The sequence below is a fragment of the Pieris napi genome, chromosome 2 (genome assembly GCF_905475465.1).
Source record: "Pieris napi chromosome 2, ilPieNapi1.2, whole genome shotgun sequence".
NCBI classification, from domain to species: Eukaryota; Metazoa; Arthropoda; class Insecta; order Lepidoptera; family Pieridae; genus Pieris; species Pieris napi.
Genome location: NC_062235.1, coordinates 9,406,297 through 9,423,806, shown reverse-complemented (window position 1 = coordinate 9,423,806; position 17,510 = coordinate 9,406,297). Strand labels below are relative to the sequence as shown.

Below are 17,510 nucleotides of genomic sequence, written 5' to 3'. Positions count from 1 at the left end.
CGCGCGATAGTCTTTAATTTTCAACGTTAGATTGTTTGAATAAATGAGCGTGATACGGAAATATTCTAGTTCGTCAACTATGTTTTAAAATGCAGAATGTTAATCTGAATTGTTATTTATTTATTAACTTATAAGTATACAACTACCCTAACAGCTTAAAATGCAATAGTTGTGTAACTTAATTACCTTAACATAGGATATTTAAAGTTTTTGCGAATCTAATTTTCAATTTTTTGCGAATTTAGTTGACAATATTAAACACTCGCAACGCCTTTGTTAAGGGGGCCTGGTACCGCAAATTCATACTGCCCCTTGGCACTGCAAACAACCTTCGTTTTCACCGTTTTAAATTGCCGTTTGGTACAAATAAACTGAGGCCTTGCACAACACTAGGATTACTAATAAATCCCCGAAAAACTATAACAACGTAGCAAACTTATCACAAACAACGATAAGTACATTATAGGATAAATAATATACAATTTGCCTGATATTATTTCTTAGAATTAAGATCCTAACCTCTTCTATTATAAATAGGGTAATGCCTAATAATAAGTTATCGCAATCGATTATGCATTGTAACAGGTTTATCGTGACTGCATTTGTTACATGTCGGGGTTGTTATTGTACTGGGATATAATTTATGCTTTTTAAAACTATTATAGAATGTTCTGAATCCAATATTACAAGAATAGCTTTAAGTATTTCAATCAACCCGGATCTATAACCCGGTGAATGAAAAAAAGAAAAGCTAATAAAAACAGCTTTTGCCAAGGTTAAGAATGTCTCATACCAACCTGCAACCGGCAACAAACAGTTAATTCAAAATAATAGTTTTAGTTATCAAAAAACGTCACTATATGTAAATGTTTATACCAAATTTTCTAAATGGTTAGGTTATAAGAAAAGCTACCCCCACCGCCGCTCCAGTTTTTTTAACATCCGAAACCAATTCGTTCTAATAACACAGCTATTAAACGTTCGTTTAATAAATTACCGATCGATTAATACACGTTCGTAAATCTCAACACGCTTCCTAAACTACCTTGTGGGAACTGGGGCAGTGAACGAGAGCGATATTGTAACTTGTTATTTGCAAGGACAATTTTAGACAAAGGGTTGCAATCAATGGCTTAGATGCTAGAACACATTAAATTCTTAATTATCGTAATTATTAAAGTTTGTTGTATGTCTTTGTGAATATACTTCCATTATTACGACGGATGGTCTTCTAATACAAGTCTATCTATACGTATACGTACTTGCTTCAACTTTTAATACAATTGAAAAACTAAAAAGTGTGGAATTTTATATACATTCATATCATTTGGGCTATAACCTAGTTCTACTATCTTATGTAAAGTTCACGTATAGTGTGAGGTCATGTTTCGTTGATCATTTTTGTCATATATAAGGTCATCAGACATATTATGTGTCATCCCATCTTAAACTATGAATCTACAGCAACTATAGTGATACCATTGGCTATATCGTTTTAGCAAGATTGCAGTGTTAATTATTTACTATAATATTTATATTTCACCTAATTGCTAAATATGTACTTTGTATGATGCAGATGCTTGGCGGACCCATGCAACTTCTTCGATACAAAAAGTTCCCTCGGGAGTTGTGTGCTGCGATATTACGGGCTATCGATTGTGAGGAAGTTGCATGGATCTGGTTAGCGCTTCTTAAAGGCTCATGTCATTTTCACACATGTATATCCTTTTTATTACAAGTATTTGACTGTCCTTATTTTAACATGTATAAAACACAGCACAAATAAAATATCATCTGAACGTTTTGCCGGGAATCACCTTTCACCGCGATTATTGTATTACAGAATTATTACATGCAAAGCCATAATACGATGCAAATAATTCGTAATCCATTTGTCATTTCTATTCACGTTTCATTACTAAACAATAAATAGTGAAAGTAAACTAACAAATTGATGAAATTTGATTATATTCCAATCATGTAGAACTTTCGTTGCCAAGATGAGAATGTAGGTCTTACATGACACGAATAAGAATAACCTTAAATTGGCTATCAACGTTCATTACAGGGTAATCACGTTGTTAATGAGGTATTTCGAAATTTATATGTAAATATTATGAAACATATTAGCTTACTTTAATTGTATTTTTTTTTATAGAACAAGGGACAAACCGCCGCAAAATGCCGCTCAAGGACACACTCAACGCGAGTGTGTTGCCGGCCTTTTACGAATTGGTACGCTCTTTTCTTGAAGGACCCTAAAACGAATTGGTTCACAAAGACTTCAGGGGGCAGCGGGCAGTAAATTGTGATGCGCGGCAAAAACTGCCTTAAAAATTTTCAGTTGTGGATCGTCGAGGTGAAACGGGTGGATTTTTTTTTTGCCTCAACGTCCGATGATGAAAATCATCTGTAGATATTACGAACCACTGCTTTGAAAATTCTCTGTGTTAATTTAGAGAAATCCTACATCTCTACGCAACAGCAAGAAATCAAGCCGCTTTGAAAGGGATTGGTCACATCACAATTTAGGGTAAAATCTAGTGCGAGATTTTTACTAACAAACAACAAGAAAGTCATTGTTATAATTATTTTTGCCTTATTTTAATGATAAGGAATATATGTACTGGCCTGAAACACGAAAGATAAGATAGCCGTGAAAGATTTCTTTTGTTTATTTGCTTGTTTTAGTTCATTTACGAAAGTGAAAATAGAAATGAATGTAGTTCAATAATTACTTTTAAATTTATATTTTAACTTATCACTGATAAACGAGAAATGGTCTAAAGAAAGTTGTCAGAACCAAGTGAGAATCAATTGCAGTTTCTTCTTCATTCACCTTGCTTATACTAGATAGATATTTATTTATGAACTATGTATCTATTTTATAAGGCTTATTATAAGAGTAAATAATAATTACACTATACCATTCGTCCAACCAACGTTAATTTTCAGGCGCAGACTCTACTTTTTCATAATCTAATGATAGAACTTATATAAACCCCAGTTGAAAAAAAAATCAAGAGACTTTAAATGTTAGATTAAAAGGTCAGATTCATACTTCTTAAATAAATAAATCGATTGGATTGATCAATAGATATTGATCGGCACTTGATTAGCGAAAGTCGGTAGAAAGCAAAGGGTCATCGCGATACAGATGAAATCATATTTTTAAATACTGCCCTACATTTTACCATTATTCTATTTAAAAATTTGCATTAAAGCCATAGACTAGAAAAAAAGTCCCGAAACTCGATCTCTGCATTTGTGGAATCCTTATAATGTTGCCAGATTTATTAAAATACCACAAAAGCTTGCACGTGGGAATTTTAAGCTTCCGTTCGTGATAGATTTTTTACAATTTGATGACATGATTCAACCTCCTTGGTAGATGCTAATTAGGCGGGAAATAATTATAAGCAAGCACATAATTGATAAATCAATTTCCAATTAAAAACCATTATTTTAGATCGTTATTAATAAAATGTGTTATTAATCGGCTCCAAATGACGCAGTAGGAGATACAATATACGTTTTTGAGATACGAAAGTCACGTTTAGCGCTAAGTTTTGTCTGTGAATCTTACTCTGATTATTTAAAAATAAGAAATGGTTAAAAGACAGAATATTTTTTTTTTTAAATTTAAAGTCTGTCTTAAAGTTTTGCGTGCTTTACAACAAGTTGGCTGCCATCCGGTCTACTAGGAACTTAAAATGTTTGACGCGTTCCAGTTTACATAAATCACAATCAAACAATGTTTTCTAATAATTTATGTAAAACGTTTGTCATTTTTTACCTTATATAACAGGCCCATAAATATTATTAACAAAAGCAAAACTTTTACAATTATGTAACAATGACAAGCAGAAATACGGAGTGTTAAACCAATCATTTCTCATCCTATGTACGCATCATCCGCAACGCATTAATAAAAAAAGTTTAGTTTTTAAGTTAGCTGATTACCTACACCAAAGATTTTGCGAAACAGACACACATTTAATGGATAGTACAGAGTCAACTTGCATGTGAGTGCATTTCTGACGGTGATTTTACTTTGAAAGCATTCTTAAATATATTTAATCAAAAACAAAACTTTCTTTAATAATATTAAAGACTACTACGAACTTAGTATTTACCCATTGTTGGGTTTATTTATTATAAAAATACGAGTGGTAAAACTATATATATATATAACTACAAATATCTTTAAACTGATAATAAAAATTTATTGAATCATAAGGTTTTATATAGATATAATAACCTTACCTTATCAATAGTAAATAACGTAATATTTAGAACTAAATCTATGATTATGAATGTATCCGCATGATACAACAATATTTTTCAATGTCGGCCGATATGAGCTTTCGGAACTTGCAAGCTTTTTATCAGTCTTTTAAGTTTACCGTTTCCGCGACACTTGAAAGCCGGTTTGATGGATGACGTGACGTCATTTTCAACAGGTTCCGAAAGTAGGTGAAATTTTATATCACAGGTATTTTCGGTATTTCCGATTTTCTCTGTTTCGTTAATTTACAGGCGTAGCCCCTTTAAATAAACTTACTTTTACGGATCTTCTATAAAATCTAAACAAAAGGATCCCAATTGAAAGGGCAAGACAGCGATTTTTGCATATTTGCCTACATATTCGGCCATTGAGCTGTTAATAAATAAATAAAATACCTAGTTTAGTTTGAGTTTAGTTTTGCAGGTAATCACCAAAGGCGCGGTAATATTATTCACTCTCACTTTGAAATAAGTATTGTATATTAGCGTTCATCATCATATAGATACTATATAGATAATACTCCTATACGAAAGAAGTATAGCGAAAAATAACTCCTCTAACATTTTCACTCAATAAACAATAGATAAATAGAAGGAGTTCTTAAAAACTTTAAATAAACCGATCTCGATGTGTTCACCTAAAACTTTTTTTATTTTTTATTTTATTAGAACGACTTGTAGCAACTATGACTCCTATTCTCCATATAGGTGTCATAGTATAGCCCGGCCGTAAGCCGACTGGCAATATCAGCAACAGTTACACTTGTGAAAATCTATGAATTTATGCTGCTGCGAAAAATGATCGATAGAAGTAGCATTTATTACACCTTGATGTCATATAGTTGTGAAAATAGAAATGTGTAAAAACCAGGCAATACTTCACGTACTTCATTAGATAATTCTTACTACTTTAGTTATCAAAACCAACTAGAATTTAAGTCATTGTTAAATGATTTCCTTTAAATAGTCGTAATTGGGAAAATATGGTTATGTATTCATATTTTATATATATTCTTCCTTCTACTACGTACTTCTTTATCTTTTAAAATATGGTAGACAAAATCCTCCCTCATATATCTCCTACCTTCTTTAGGGTAAAAGAATTTCTTTACCTAAGTTTCAGGCGATATAAAAAGAGGTATATAACGACGCCATGGTAGCCACTTACATAACGAATAAAAACCATAATAATCGAAAGTAAATAATTATGCCTTCTGCTTCAAAATTAAACCGTTGAACGTAATACAATTTTTTGCTCGTTGCTCTTTGAGCAGATGATTGAAATTATTTTTAAATGGCAGCTGTTACGTGCTAGGCGAATTGACACCTGTCAGTTTATATGTCAAACGGCAAAAAATATACCGTTTCAATTACTACCTACTACCGATGTTAAATGCGTTTAATGAGTTTAATTTTTCTATCACGCAAAGTGTCTGTCACAGTAATTGTTTTCTATTTAACTTTGCAATTCAAATTCTTTTGAAAATTAACTAAAATATGTTTTTGTGCAAATATTTGGACTGTATACACTTACAACATACCATAGAGAAATTCTTACAAATATTAAAATGATTTATGTTAAAATAATTACTAATATAAAAGATATATTTACCTGATCACCACGTTTTCTGATATATTCTGAGGCACCGCACTCCATCCTCTGGGACTGTAACAATAAAATAATTATAAATAACTTTGAAGTCACAAATAGCTCATAAATAGCGTTTTTTTAAAGCAGTTATTCCGCGCACCACCACTATGTGGAACCCACTGATGTATTTCAGAACCAATTCTACTTAGAGTCCTTCAAGAAAATAGAGTACCAATTCTGAAAAGGCCCGCAATGCACTCGCGAGCCCTCTGGCAATGAGAGTGTCCATGGGCGGAGGTATCACTTAACATCAGGTGAGCCTCCTGCCCGTTTGCCCCCTGTTGTATAAAAACAATCTACAAAACTAAAATACAGGCGAAAAACAGGAATTACCACAAGGAAGCTAATTTGAAATTAGAAAAGATATCTTACCTACTTATAAAGCGGATAAGTAATCTACAGTACAGTTAGCAAAAACTCTCGGCTAGATCAAAAGAGAAACAGGAAGGTGCTATAATGACTCTACCTCATCCGCCATTTTGTTTTCCGCACCGGAGATGACCCTTATTATTTTCTACTAGAATTTGTGGAGGAAAGAATTATTTACATATTCACATACTTATTTAACTTAAGCATAATTTAAATATATATGTCCTTTAACGAAAATCACGTTCGTAACGTCGAATTCAGCGATGTCCAAGAAAGAGCCGATAGTCAGATGTCGAGAGCTTAATGATGATACATTATGCTCATCCATAATGGCATTCCTACAATTGTGAAGGTGAAAACATGAAATATGATCAAAAGTTATTTCTGTGTAAACGCGTTTTAAATATATTGGAATGAGAAAGTTCAATTTTATTCGCATTAATTATGCTAGATCATTTTAAATCGCACCTTATGTTTGAATGCAGGCTTCGTGATTAGACAGTAACTATGGTTATTAACTTTACTTTTATCCTAAAGCAAAGATGCTGGATAACGAAAACCACGTTCAATAACAAAATCGTTTATTTTTTTCATAAACATTATTTAAAATATGTATCATATCTGCATGCTCCATTGTACTAAAGTGAAATAAGCCAGTTATCTAGTCCTTATCGTATACGTATATATTGTGGGCAGAGAACTGCTATACTTATATTATATTTTTCTTCCATTATCTTATTTCCAAACAATCATTAATTTTTTTATTAATCATGACAGAAAAAATTTTTTAAGCGAAAAGCAATTTTTTTCAAACTCATAAAACTTGAATGGATTTTTGTACGTTTTCAACTAATAGATAGTGTTTTAGATGTATTTATGGTTATATGTCAAAAAAACTTTCCGAAATCCAAAACGACAAACTGCAGGCTCGTAGTAACTGAAGTACTCATTTGTCTTTTTCTGTCAATTGTATGGTGATAGAGAGATCGGTGCTTTAATTAATTAAGCTGAATAAGTTAAGTAAGAAACCTTCTATGTTCTTAGGAATTTAGAGAAGCCGTACAATTTAAAAAAATCTCTGCCATCATTTTTCATTTTCTGTACCCATTAAGGGACTCGGTTTTATAATTTACTAAGAGTTTTCTTTAAAATTTTGCTGCCAAGGATGTACCAGGTTATGGAGAGATAACGTGACATAAATAAAATCATAGTAAATGATGCCATAGCTATGACAATGACACACTCCTGTAATGGATAGGGAAATAACAAATTGTATTATGAATCATTGGTTTAGAGTTAAATTTCATCTGTTCATAGACAACTATGATCGCTAGTACAAATATATGTACTATTGACGGATTATTATTTACATTTAAAGAAGAAGAAATAAAAAACGTTTATATGATTAAAGTATATATACACATATGTAAATATAAAAGAAATACAAACACAATCACTTTAATCAAAAATGGGCCCAACAATCTTGAGTTATTGATTAAGTTGCTGTCATCAGCAACATTGATTTTCAGTGGATTATACCGAGGGAAATAAATCTATTAAAGGATTTTTAATATATTTATATACGTGGAATGAAGATCCTATTTGTATAATTTATTTCTTCTATTGAAAATCAGAGAAACAAAAGACACTTATTAATAATCATTAATGTAGATGCATTACATTTGCTTTTTCTTATTTTTCCTGTTTTGGTAAGTTTATAGAAATTTATTGTCTTTATTATTATTAAGACTAGATAGTATTTTTGTATTATTCATTAACTTTCACACTCTTGTACTCTTTCACAATTCTTTGTTTACTGTTAATTAGGATGCCAGTAGCACCATGCATTTTTTAATTTATTATCGCAAAAGTATAAATAAAGTAAATAAAATCACTAAAAATTTACGACATATTGCATAAGGAAGTAATCTTGTTTCTGATATATTCCTAATAAATGTTATACAAGTAGGACTAACAGGTAATGTAATTAATATGTGTAAAGTAAAAGACAGAATACGGACTTGACCGAGCTTCCTACGTCATGCTCTGTTTAATATTTCATATTATTTAATACACAACATTACATAATTACATTTCAGAATCGCTAGGGCTTAACCTGAATTAATGTAATTAATATTTCTAAGCACGAAAAGGTACCGAAAATGAAATAGTAATTAATCCGTAATTAATATGGGACTTTGTCTTTTTTATTGACAATTTTATAGGTAAGTTGAAGCAGCCAGTGCTTTCCAAACCGAAATACTTTATTTTATAGGGATTCTAGTCTACAACAGTCGTTAATAACTAAAGAATGGAGGCCGTATTAAATCTAACAAAATTTGGATGAAATTATTATGTTGTTTAAAAAAATTTAATTTAAATTAGTTTCTAAAAAATTTAGATGCTTTTAAGGATTGCAAGAGGTTCTTAACCTTATCTTAACTATCAAAAATTGTTATCGTAGCTACATTATTTACAGTATTTAAACAATTAAATCAGTGGCGCTACAACCTCTTTTAGGTCTGGGCCTCAGATTTCTGAATCTGTTTCATGATCATTTTGCAATCTAATAGGCAAGTAGGTGATCAGCCTCCAGTGCCTGACACACGCCATCGACTTTTTGGGTCTAAGACATGTCGGTTTCCTCACGATGTTTTCCTTCACCGTTCGAGCGAATGTTAAATGCGCACATAGAAGAAAGTCCATTGGTGCACAGCCGGGGATCGAACCTACGACCTCAGGGATGAGAGTCGCACGCTGAAGCCACTAGGCCAACACTGCTCAATCGAATATCGAATCTATTACCTAGCATAAATTTTCACTCAGAGGTCAAATACTTAAAAATCGATTAAGCACGGCCAATTTCCTTAACACGCCTTAAAACCATATATTGATGATATTACGCGGGTGTGGGTGTATTATATAATATTTTCACCCACTTATGTAAGATCGGAAGATTAAGGGCTCGAGGCATTATGCCAATGTCGTTAAATTTAAAGTGTTATTCAATATTCATTAGTAGCTTTGTTAACGTTTCAGAGAAACAGACTCCCTATGTCTTAATATTATTGTTTTGTTTTTCACACATTATATCTCGCAGCTATTTCATAAACATCTTAGAACACTATCAGACATCTAATGTCACTGAATCAAGTGGATTTGAACACACACCAATACACACCCACACCCTATACTCATTTTCTCTGTAATTTTAATGTTTAGCCTTTTAATTTGATTTTGAGATTATTTTGTATGTTTAAAATATGTTTAGCAAGCTCTAGGGTTTTCTAATTAAATAAAACTACTGAAGGGTTCGGATAATGTATCGGTTCGGATAATTTAACAATATATTCTATTTAAATGGCTATAATTTCGTTAATGTATCGATTGCTTTTCATGACAGCAGATACTTTCAATTCTATAAAAGGTTGAACTAGTTATTCCCATATTTAAATATAAATTTAAACATACAGTCATTAGTACGATATTAGGCTCAGAATGTATGTCAAATCGTATCGTATATATTAATGTTGTTAACAAAAATTTTGTTGCATGAGTTATGACATTATGTAATGACTTTTGACAGGACGTGCAGACGTGAGGCTTGAAAGATAAATTTGGTCTCGCCAAATACGATATAATTACAAAATTGGTCGTTCTAAATTCTAATCATAATTAAATTACATGAGTTAGAACACCAATGATTAAATTTTGATGTCATTTTATATATAACTAGCAGACCGGCCAAGCGTCGCTGTGGCTAAGGTTTTTGTTATATTACATAGTAGCAAACTATTCAAGGGAAACGGTAGGAGAATACCAGTCAGTGGGACCACCATGCTTTATTGGTGGTTGTGCCATTAAATTATAGATTATGTGAAACGTTGGTATTTTCAACACAGCGCCATCTGTTAGAATTGTGACTATCAAACAATAATCAAATATTTTGCAATAAAATAATATTTGGGGTATAAATTGAGATGAAAGCTATTCTATCTTTTAAGTTGGATCAAACTACATACAGTGTGCTAATTTGATTGATATCGGTTCGGTAGTTTAGGAGTCCATAGCGGACAAACAACGTGACACGTAATTTATATATATTAAGATTAAGTGACTGAACTCACAACCCAGTGGCAAGAGAAAACCCGGTAAACAGAGGCTGCGTTGGTGGGATGGTTGTCAAGGACCTCGAACAAGAGAAATTCAAAGTTAGACGCGGGAAGCACTGGATAGATTGCGATGGCGACATGTACTTGAGGAGACTAAGCCCCACAAGCGGCTGTATAGCCATTGATGATGATGAACTGATAGGTATAAACGTAGAATAAGTGTAACAATTTTATGCAGACGAGCATGAGGTATATCAATCAGGTCATTCCAATTTTGGTTTACCTCGCTGCACTACTAAGGCGTTTTAAACTTCACTTAATCAAAGCGTGTAGCTAAATGTCATTCCATAATCGATTTTAATCAATTACAAACCCACATAGATAATTACGGTTAGAATGTTGAAGTTTGCGACATCAGCGTTACGGATTTGACAGAACTAAAACCCAAATTAGTTTCGTCCTATATGCAATCATTGGAGGTTTGAATTTCTGTACAACATTGTTAGGAAGGCCATATTTTTAGCTAATTGAGTCTACACGTTTGATTTTATAGAAAAAAGGGGCAGGTTAGGTTAATAAGTAAGAAGTAAGGTCATTGATCCATTGATCGTATCGCTAGGTATAATCTCTAAATATATTAAATTCTCTTGTCCTCCGAAACGGCTTGACAGATTCTTATAAAAAATTTTATGCATATTCAGTAAGTCTGAGAATCGGCTACAATATATATTTCAAACCCCTAAGTGATGAGGGGTGTCCATCCCAAAAAAAAAAAAAAATTTGTTTTTATTTTTTTATGATTCAACATACAAAAATACATACAACCCCTACTTTTCACCCCTCTATGATCAACCCCTATTCTTTAGTATAGTAAATATGTACTTGAACTAAAAAAATGTTTCCTAGAAATAATATACATGGCAAAACAATGTTTGCCGGGTCAGCTAGTAAAATTATAAAATTATTTTTCTGACAGAGAGATCGTTGACTCAAAAATTAATAAATGTTAGTATATTTATGGAAAGTCTATTATTTGTTTTTAACTTTGATGAATTTGAATAGAATTAAAATAAGTTACCCAACATTCTCAAGATATATATAATACCTAAACATTTTTTATATAAACATAATCACTTGTTAACCGTCCGTAGCCTTTCACATAATTATATGTTTGGATGATAAATATGTCGATTGGTTATTATGTAACGACTAGCTCTTTATGAACACTTTTGTTAAATCTTTTATTATTGCATAATTTTATAATTCGACATATTCTTAATTTGTTTTAAATTGCCGCGCTATTTGTTTTATAAGATTTAATTGCGCTTTCTTCTTTCGAATAAATAACGAATGTTATTTCTTTATAAATCGTTATAGTGCTGTTTCATTATTAAATTGTTTGTCAGTTTTCAAACAATTTACATCAGTAATGCGACTTATTTTAAATGTTAATTATGTTGCAATGTTATTAAAACTTAGAAAAAAATCTAAATCCCACACGAAGTCACATCAGCTTTGATCTCCAGCATATTATACAGGAAATATTTACATTCATTTCCTTTAGTGGTTTCGCATCGCGCTCACATTACTCGTGATGAAACAGCGGATAGAGTGACCCTCAAACAGGTTTTCATTAATATCTGTGGTCAACATTCTTTATTTATAGATATGCAAGATTGTACGATAAATTGCATCTTATGTGCAGGTGGACGGGGGTATGTTTTAGCGCTGTATACGTTATATATCAGAAAATACTGTAGTTATAAACTAGTTATTACAATATGGTATGTATTCAGTCTCTGGTATAGAGTCGTTAGTTTAAACGGGTGATGTAATATTTTTATTTCAAAAATTTAAAGAACAGAATACCATGAATTTAAAACTAATAAGAGTACAATTATTATATGTATAATTGTGTGTAAAGACTGGTGATATATCTACATTAATTGCATTCATATTTTTTCTTTTTAAACAAGTGAATCCAAACTAAGCACTTGGTCACTGACACTAATATATATTATAATATAAACGTTATTTATCCTATTCAGTAAATCGAAATTAAGAGTCGTTTATAAGTACCATATGTTAATGTTAAATACACCTCATATCAACCACATTTGTAATTTTGACCACATAATGTTATGTAGAAGTTCAAATCCCCTAACGTACAATGATAATGGCACAATTAAACATTCCGACCGCAGCCTGCGAACTTACTACGTGACATCATTCGGTTTCGTTCGTGGTTTGATAATTAGATAATGATTTTGGTTTTGTTTGACATTAATCCATTCTGTCTACGAGCGTGTCTTTTGTTCGCGTAGAAAAAAAAATGAAAAGATAACTAACTCTTACATTTGTCTCATTTTGTTAACACATTCTGCTCTTTAATTAATTTATTTATTACGAAACAAACAGATATATCACTATTGACGAAACAAATAAGTGACAAAAAAATGTGAAGTTAGAACATTGCATATAAACCCTAAAACAGATTCACAGAAACAAAAATTGTAATATACAAACATAATAAAAACAAGATAACAATTAAATATTATTTTTATTATTACTTTATAGGTTAAGAAAATTGTAAATACTGTATTTGTGTAAATAAATATTTATAGATTTAATATTAAATATACAGTATTTACAAGTTTCATACATAGTAATAATAAAAATATATATTTAAAAATTTGTTTTAATTTTAATTAATTTAAACAAATTTAAAAAGTTTAGTCCCTGTGGCAGTGACCTTTAACGCTGGTTAGATAATTAATAATTATAATATTTAGTAGATCACACAAGAAGAGGACATAAATGCTATAAATCATCACAATTAACAATGCATTGATTTTAGTAATACCTTCAAACCTGAAACAAATATTGTTAGCAAAAATTTCCGGGAACGTCGAACATCATAAACACAGCCTTATACAACGTGGGATAAAATATCGTGTATTTGCCTTTATACGTTTTTCTAGAAAGAAAACACGATACTTTTGTCCATTTTTTACTTAGATAACTAGTAAGCATCATAAATGCGTTTAAATAATTCACCTGCACTTGGCGTTAAGTTCAACTACGCAATAAAAAATACATAAAATTTTGACGATGGACTTTGTGTAAGGAATTCGTAATGTCCATTCTCAGGACATTCATTCATATGAAAGAGACAGCTTTTTAATAATTCCTTTTCTGTGAACAGAATATTGGCCGTTACAAACGTGTTTATACTTAGTATTCAAAGTCATCCATTAAATGTCTGTTGGTAATGTAACTTTTATTATTTTACACTAAAAGAAGAACAATATTTTTTTTATTGTTTAAAGACTGATTTAAAAAGTATAGATTTTTTTTTGAACTTCGGATAAGTTCATCATATATGAACTTATGTACTATATTACCATGATGAACTTATTAAATCGTTATCTTACTTATTTAGATCTTTTTAATTTTTTCTAGTTTCAAATCAGTCAATTCTGCTGAGTACAAAAATAATAATATTTATGTCATATAAACATAATCAATACTTTAACTTACCATTAAACTATATGTTGGTAATATTTGGTAATTTTATTCCAATTTATCAAAACAAAGCTACCAAATTCAAATTACATTCTCTATTAATTAAAACTCATGGAATTGGGTCTTCTCGAATAATGCCAAACCTGGCTACTTTTCATAGGTAAATGAAACGAAGTGATAAAAATTTCTATAGAAAAAAAAATATTTAGAGAGTTGAAAATACTTTAGCAGATATTTTTTATATAGCACGACCGTAATTCCTTTTATCATTAACTCGAGAAGAAACTAATGAATGGTGAGAATTTTACTGGTCAGATGTATTAATAACCAAGAATTAAGCTTGCGAAATTACTCAATAATAAAAAGTAGAGAAGTGAAACAATGGTTCAAGTTAAAATTGCTGTGAACTTAACTGCACCTTCTGGTTAACTATTCATGTTATACTGAATATTTATTATGACTTTAATTTACGATCTACTTCAACTTTGCAGAGATATTTTGTATTAACAACTTTGCCTTTAGATTGCAAATCGTAATAAATAAGTCTTTAAAAATGTTGTTCTATGTGTTGATGTTTAATATATTTTATTACACTAGATAATAAAAAAACAAACTAATATATGTATTTTGCTATAACTTTCTATTGATTTTCGTATATTGTTTACTAAAAAACAAAAACCATCGGATCACAGTAGATGACTTAAACACATTAGATCTGTAGCAAGTTTGCTATGGCAATGATATGGAGGCTGTGTCAACAGGAGACGTGGGAACAACAAATAGAGAGCCGAACAAACACAAAACCAGTAACGGCTGGCTTTCGTGACAACTTAGAGATACCGTCTTACAAGTACAGTAGAACCTCGTTAAGTCGAACCTCGATAAGTCAAAAACCTCCAAATCTCGAAAAAATGTTTTGTTCCCTTCCTTTAAAACACCAAAACCTCCATTACTTGAAATCTTGACCCTCTGTTAATCGAAATAATCACCGAGTCCCTCCAAGCCATTTTGGTACATATTTTCACTCTATAACTCGAAAAATTAATTTGACCTCTGTATCTCGAACATAGGAACGTTTTATTTTACAACCTTTACAACTTGATCATTTGGAATTTATTATCTCTATTGTTCGAACAAAAATAAGTTACCGACTTTAAGAACTTGCCGCCAATGTGAGTACACTATTGTTTCTTAGAAAACATTTTAGGAGTATACAATAATCAATTTATGACTCATGGAAACACGTGTTTGCTTGCTTTGTGTCAGGTGTTCAATTTTGATTCCCTTTGAAATTTAGCTAAGCCAGTCATTTGTTTTCGACTTAAATACTGTCAGTAGTTTGGTTCTACTGCAATACACATCAATTAGTACAACAGTTAACATGAGTGCTGTGAAACATAAACTAAAAACTATGTATAAACCTCAAACTCTTTATGTCGAATCAAAATCCGCCTAAGTCGAAATCCTCCATAAGTTGAAAACTCTATAACTCGAATTTTTTGGCGTCTCCCTTGATGTTCGACTTATAGAGGTTCTACTGTATATAAATATTATACGAATTTTTTAAGATACTATTTTCTTCAAAGTATTATTTACAAACTAAAAAGGTGTAAAATTCCCTTCACATTTCTAAAATTATCATTCATTCGTCTGCGTACCTGAACAATTTGACAAACATGTTTTTGCGTAACAAATTTTACTTTCAGTAATTTTACATACACTACAGAGCAGTGTTGGCCTAGTGGCTTCAGCGTGCGACTCTCATATCTGAGGTCGTAGGTTCGATCCCCGGCTGTGCACCAATGAACATTCTATGTGCGCATTTAACATTTGCTCGAACGATGAAACAAGTTTCTTCACTTGTTTTTCGTATAATTTTTCTTCAAAGTTAAAGCAAGACCTAGCAACGCCAGCGTGTCATAGTCCACATTGGTTGCCATCGCAAAGAGAACTGAAGACCGCTCCGATACACCGGAACGTCCCCATACACGCTACCATACAATACGGCTGATCACCTACTTGCCTATAAGGTTTAAAAATGATCATGAAACAGATGCAGGAATCTGAGGCCAAGACCTAAAGAAGTTGTAGCGCCACACTTTTATTTTATTCATTTTAATTCTACATATATGGGTAAACTCATGTAAATGTAAAATTAATTCCATCGATGTGTATATATAACGTATAAATTATATTTTATTTATATAATTTTTACATGCGACTTTATTCAAAATAATAAACCGTTATACGCATTACAGCTTACGTTGAATACCAAGTATTAAATTATACAATAGCAAGAATCGCTTCGTCCAATACATAGAAAACATTAATTTAGTCAAAGTTAAAGAATTAAACACGTACTTATATTTGATCTGCATATTATTCGATATACGATAACACTTAATATTCATAGTAACACGTATCGAGCGTGTATTAATTATAAAATGAAATTTTTCGTTGTCTGGGGACACAACGGAATTAATTAGGGAAAGGCTTTAGTTAAAACCTCAAGAGAATGTAATTTCTATTTAATTGTTCCATATTAAGAATCGACTGTGTAAATGTGGCATATGAAATTAATTAGAACGTAATATGCGTATTATATTTATTACAAGTGCGGCGGGCGGCGGGCGGGACGCCCATGCTTTGCACGGGTGTTGCGCACACACACATCACAATTACAGAAAAACAAAACTAGCTTTTCCGTGCAATTTTTCTTTCACTAAAACTACTAAACCCTTCTTCTGTTCAAGAAATACATAAACAATAACTCGAATTGGTCCAGCCATCTTCGAGTTTAGCGCTTAGCTACATATTTTGCAATGAATTTTTATCTGTCTATACGTAGATTGTCATATAGAGTACAAACGACTTCCGGAGATCAGTTGGTAGCACATTGCGTCAAGTACAGGAAGGATGGATATCTAGCGAAACAAAAATAACTCCATTGGAAAGCGAATTAATTGTAGATTTTGGTTGTAAGAATTCAAAGTTTAAGTTATTTAATGGCAATAAAATATCAATTAGTATGCAATTTAACGTAACAGTTTAATTTTAATGACAAACAAAAGCTTATATGCAGACAGAAACGGTATAAATATTTAGCTTCCCAGTAGCAGTATAAATAAATTAATCTTAAAATATACCGTTACAGAGAACGTAATTTAAACAAAAAATACAATTTCATAAATGTAATTATTTTCGCACACAATTATTACTTTTTATTTCTAATTTATGGTAAAATAACCAGGAAGTTGTTAATCGTGGTAGCATCAAAGACATTAATAACCTTTATTGACTGGGTTATAAATTGCAAACTGTCAATAAATTATTCAAAAATGTCAACTTTAATAAGTCTTTTAAATTCTCAAATTATGCTTTTCTATAACTTTGACATACATAGTCAAAACAAGGGCTAAGCATGACTCGTATGTCAAATGCAATTCGTTATAGAAAATCGGGTTTCTGTCCCTAAAATTGATTTGGTCTCCCGGAGACCAAATAAATTATGGATCGCAGAAGCTAAAGCTAAAGTAAATTCCTTGCTAAATTACGTAATTTACGTA

General features: G+C 31.4%; 1 protein-coding gene across 3 annotated transcripts in view; it reads right to left on the bottom strand.

Moving 5' to 3' along the window:
- The window catches only part of LOC125062993 (rootletin), a 100,601-nt gene that overhangs the window by 27,183 nt on the left and 55,908 nt on the right, over positions 1–17,510 (bottom strand). For all 3 annotated transcript variants that reach the window (XM_047669180.1, XM_047669183.1, XM_047669181.1), the window contains one exon: positions 5,900–5,953. In XM_047669180.1, the coding sequence (XP_047525136.1) occupies positions 5,900–5,953 (54 nt within the window). The remainder of the gene's footprint in view (positions 1–5,899; positions 5,954–17,510) is intronic.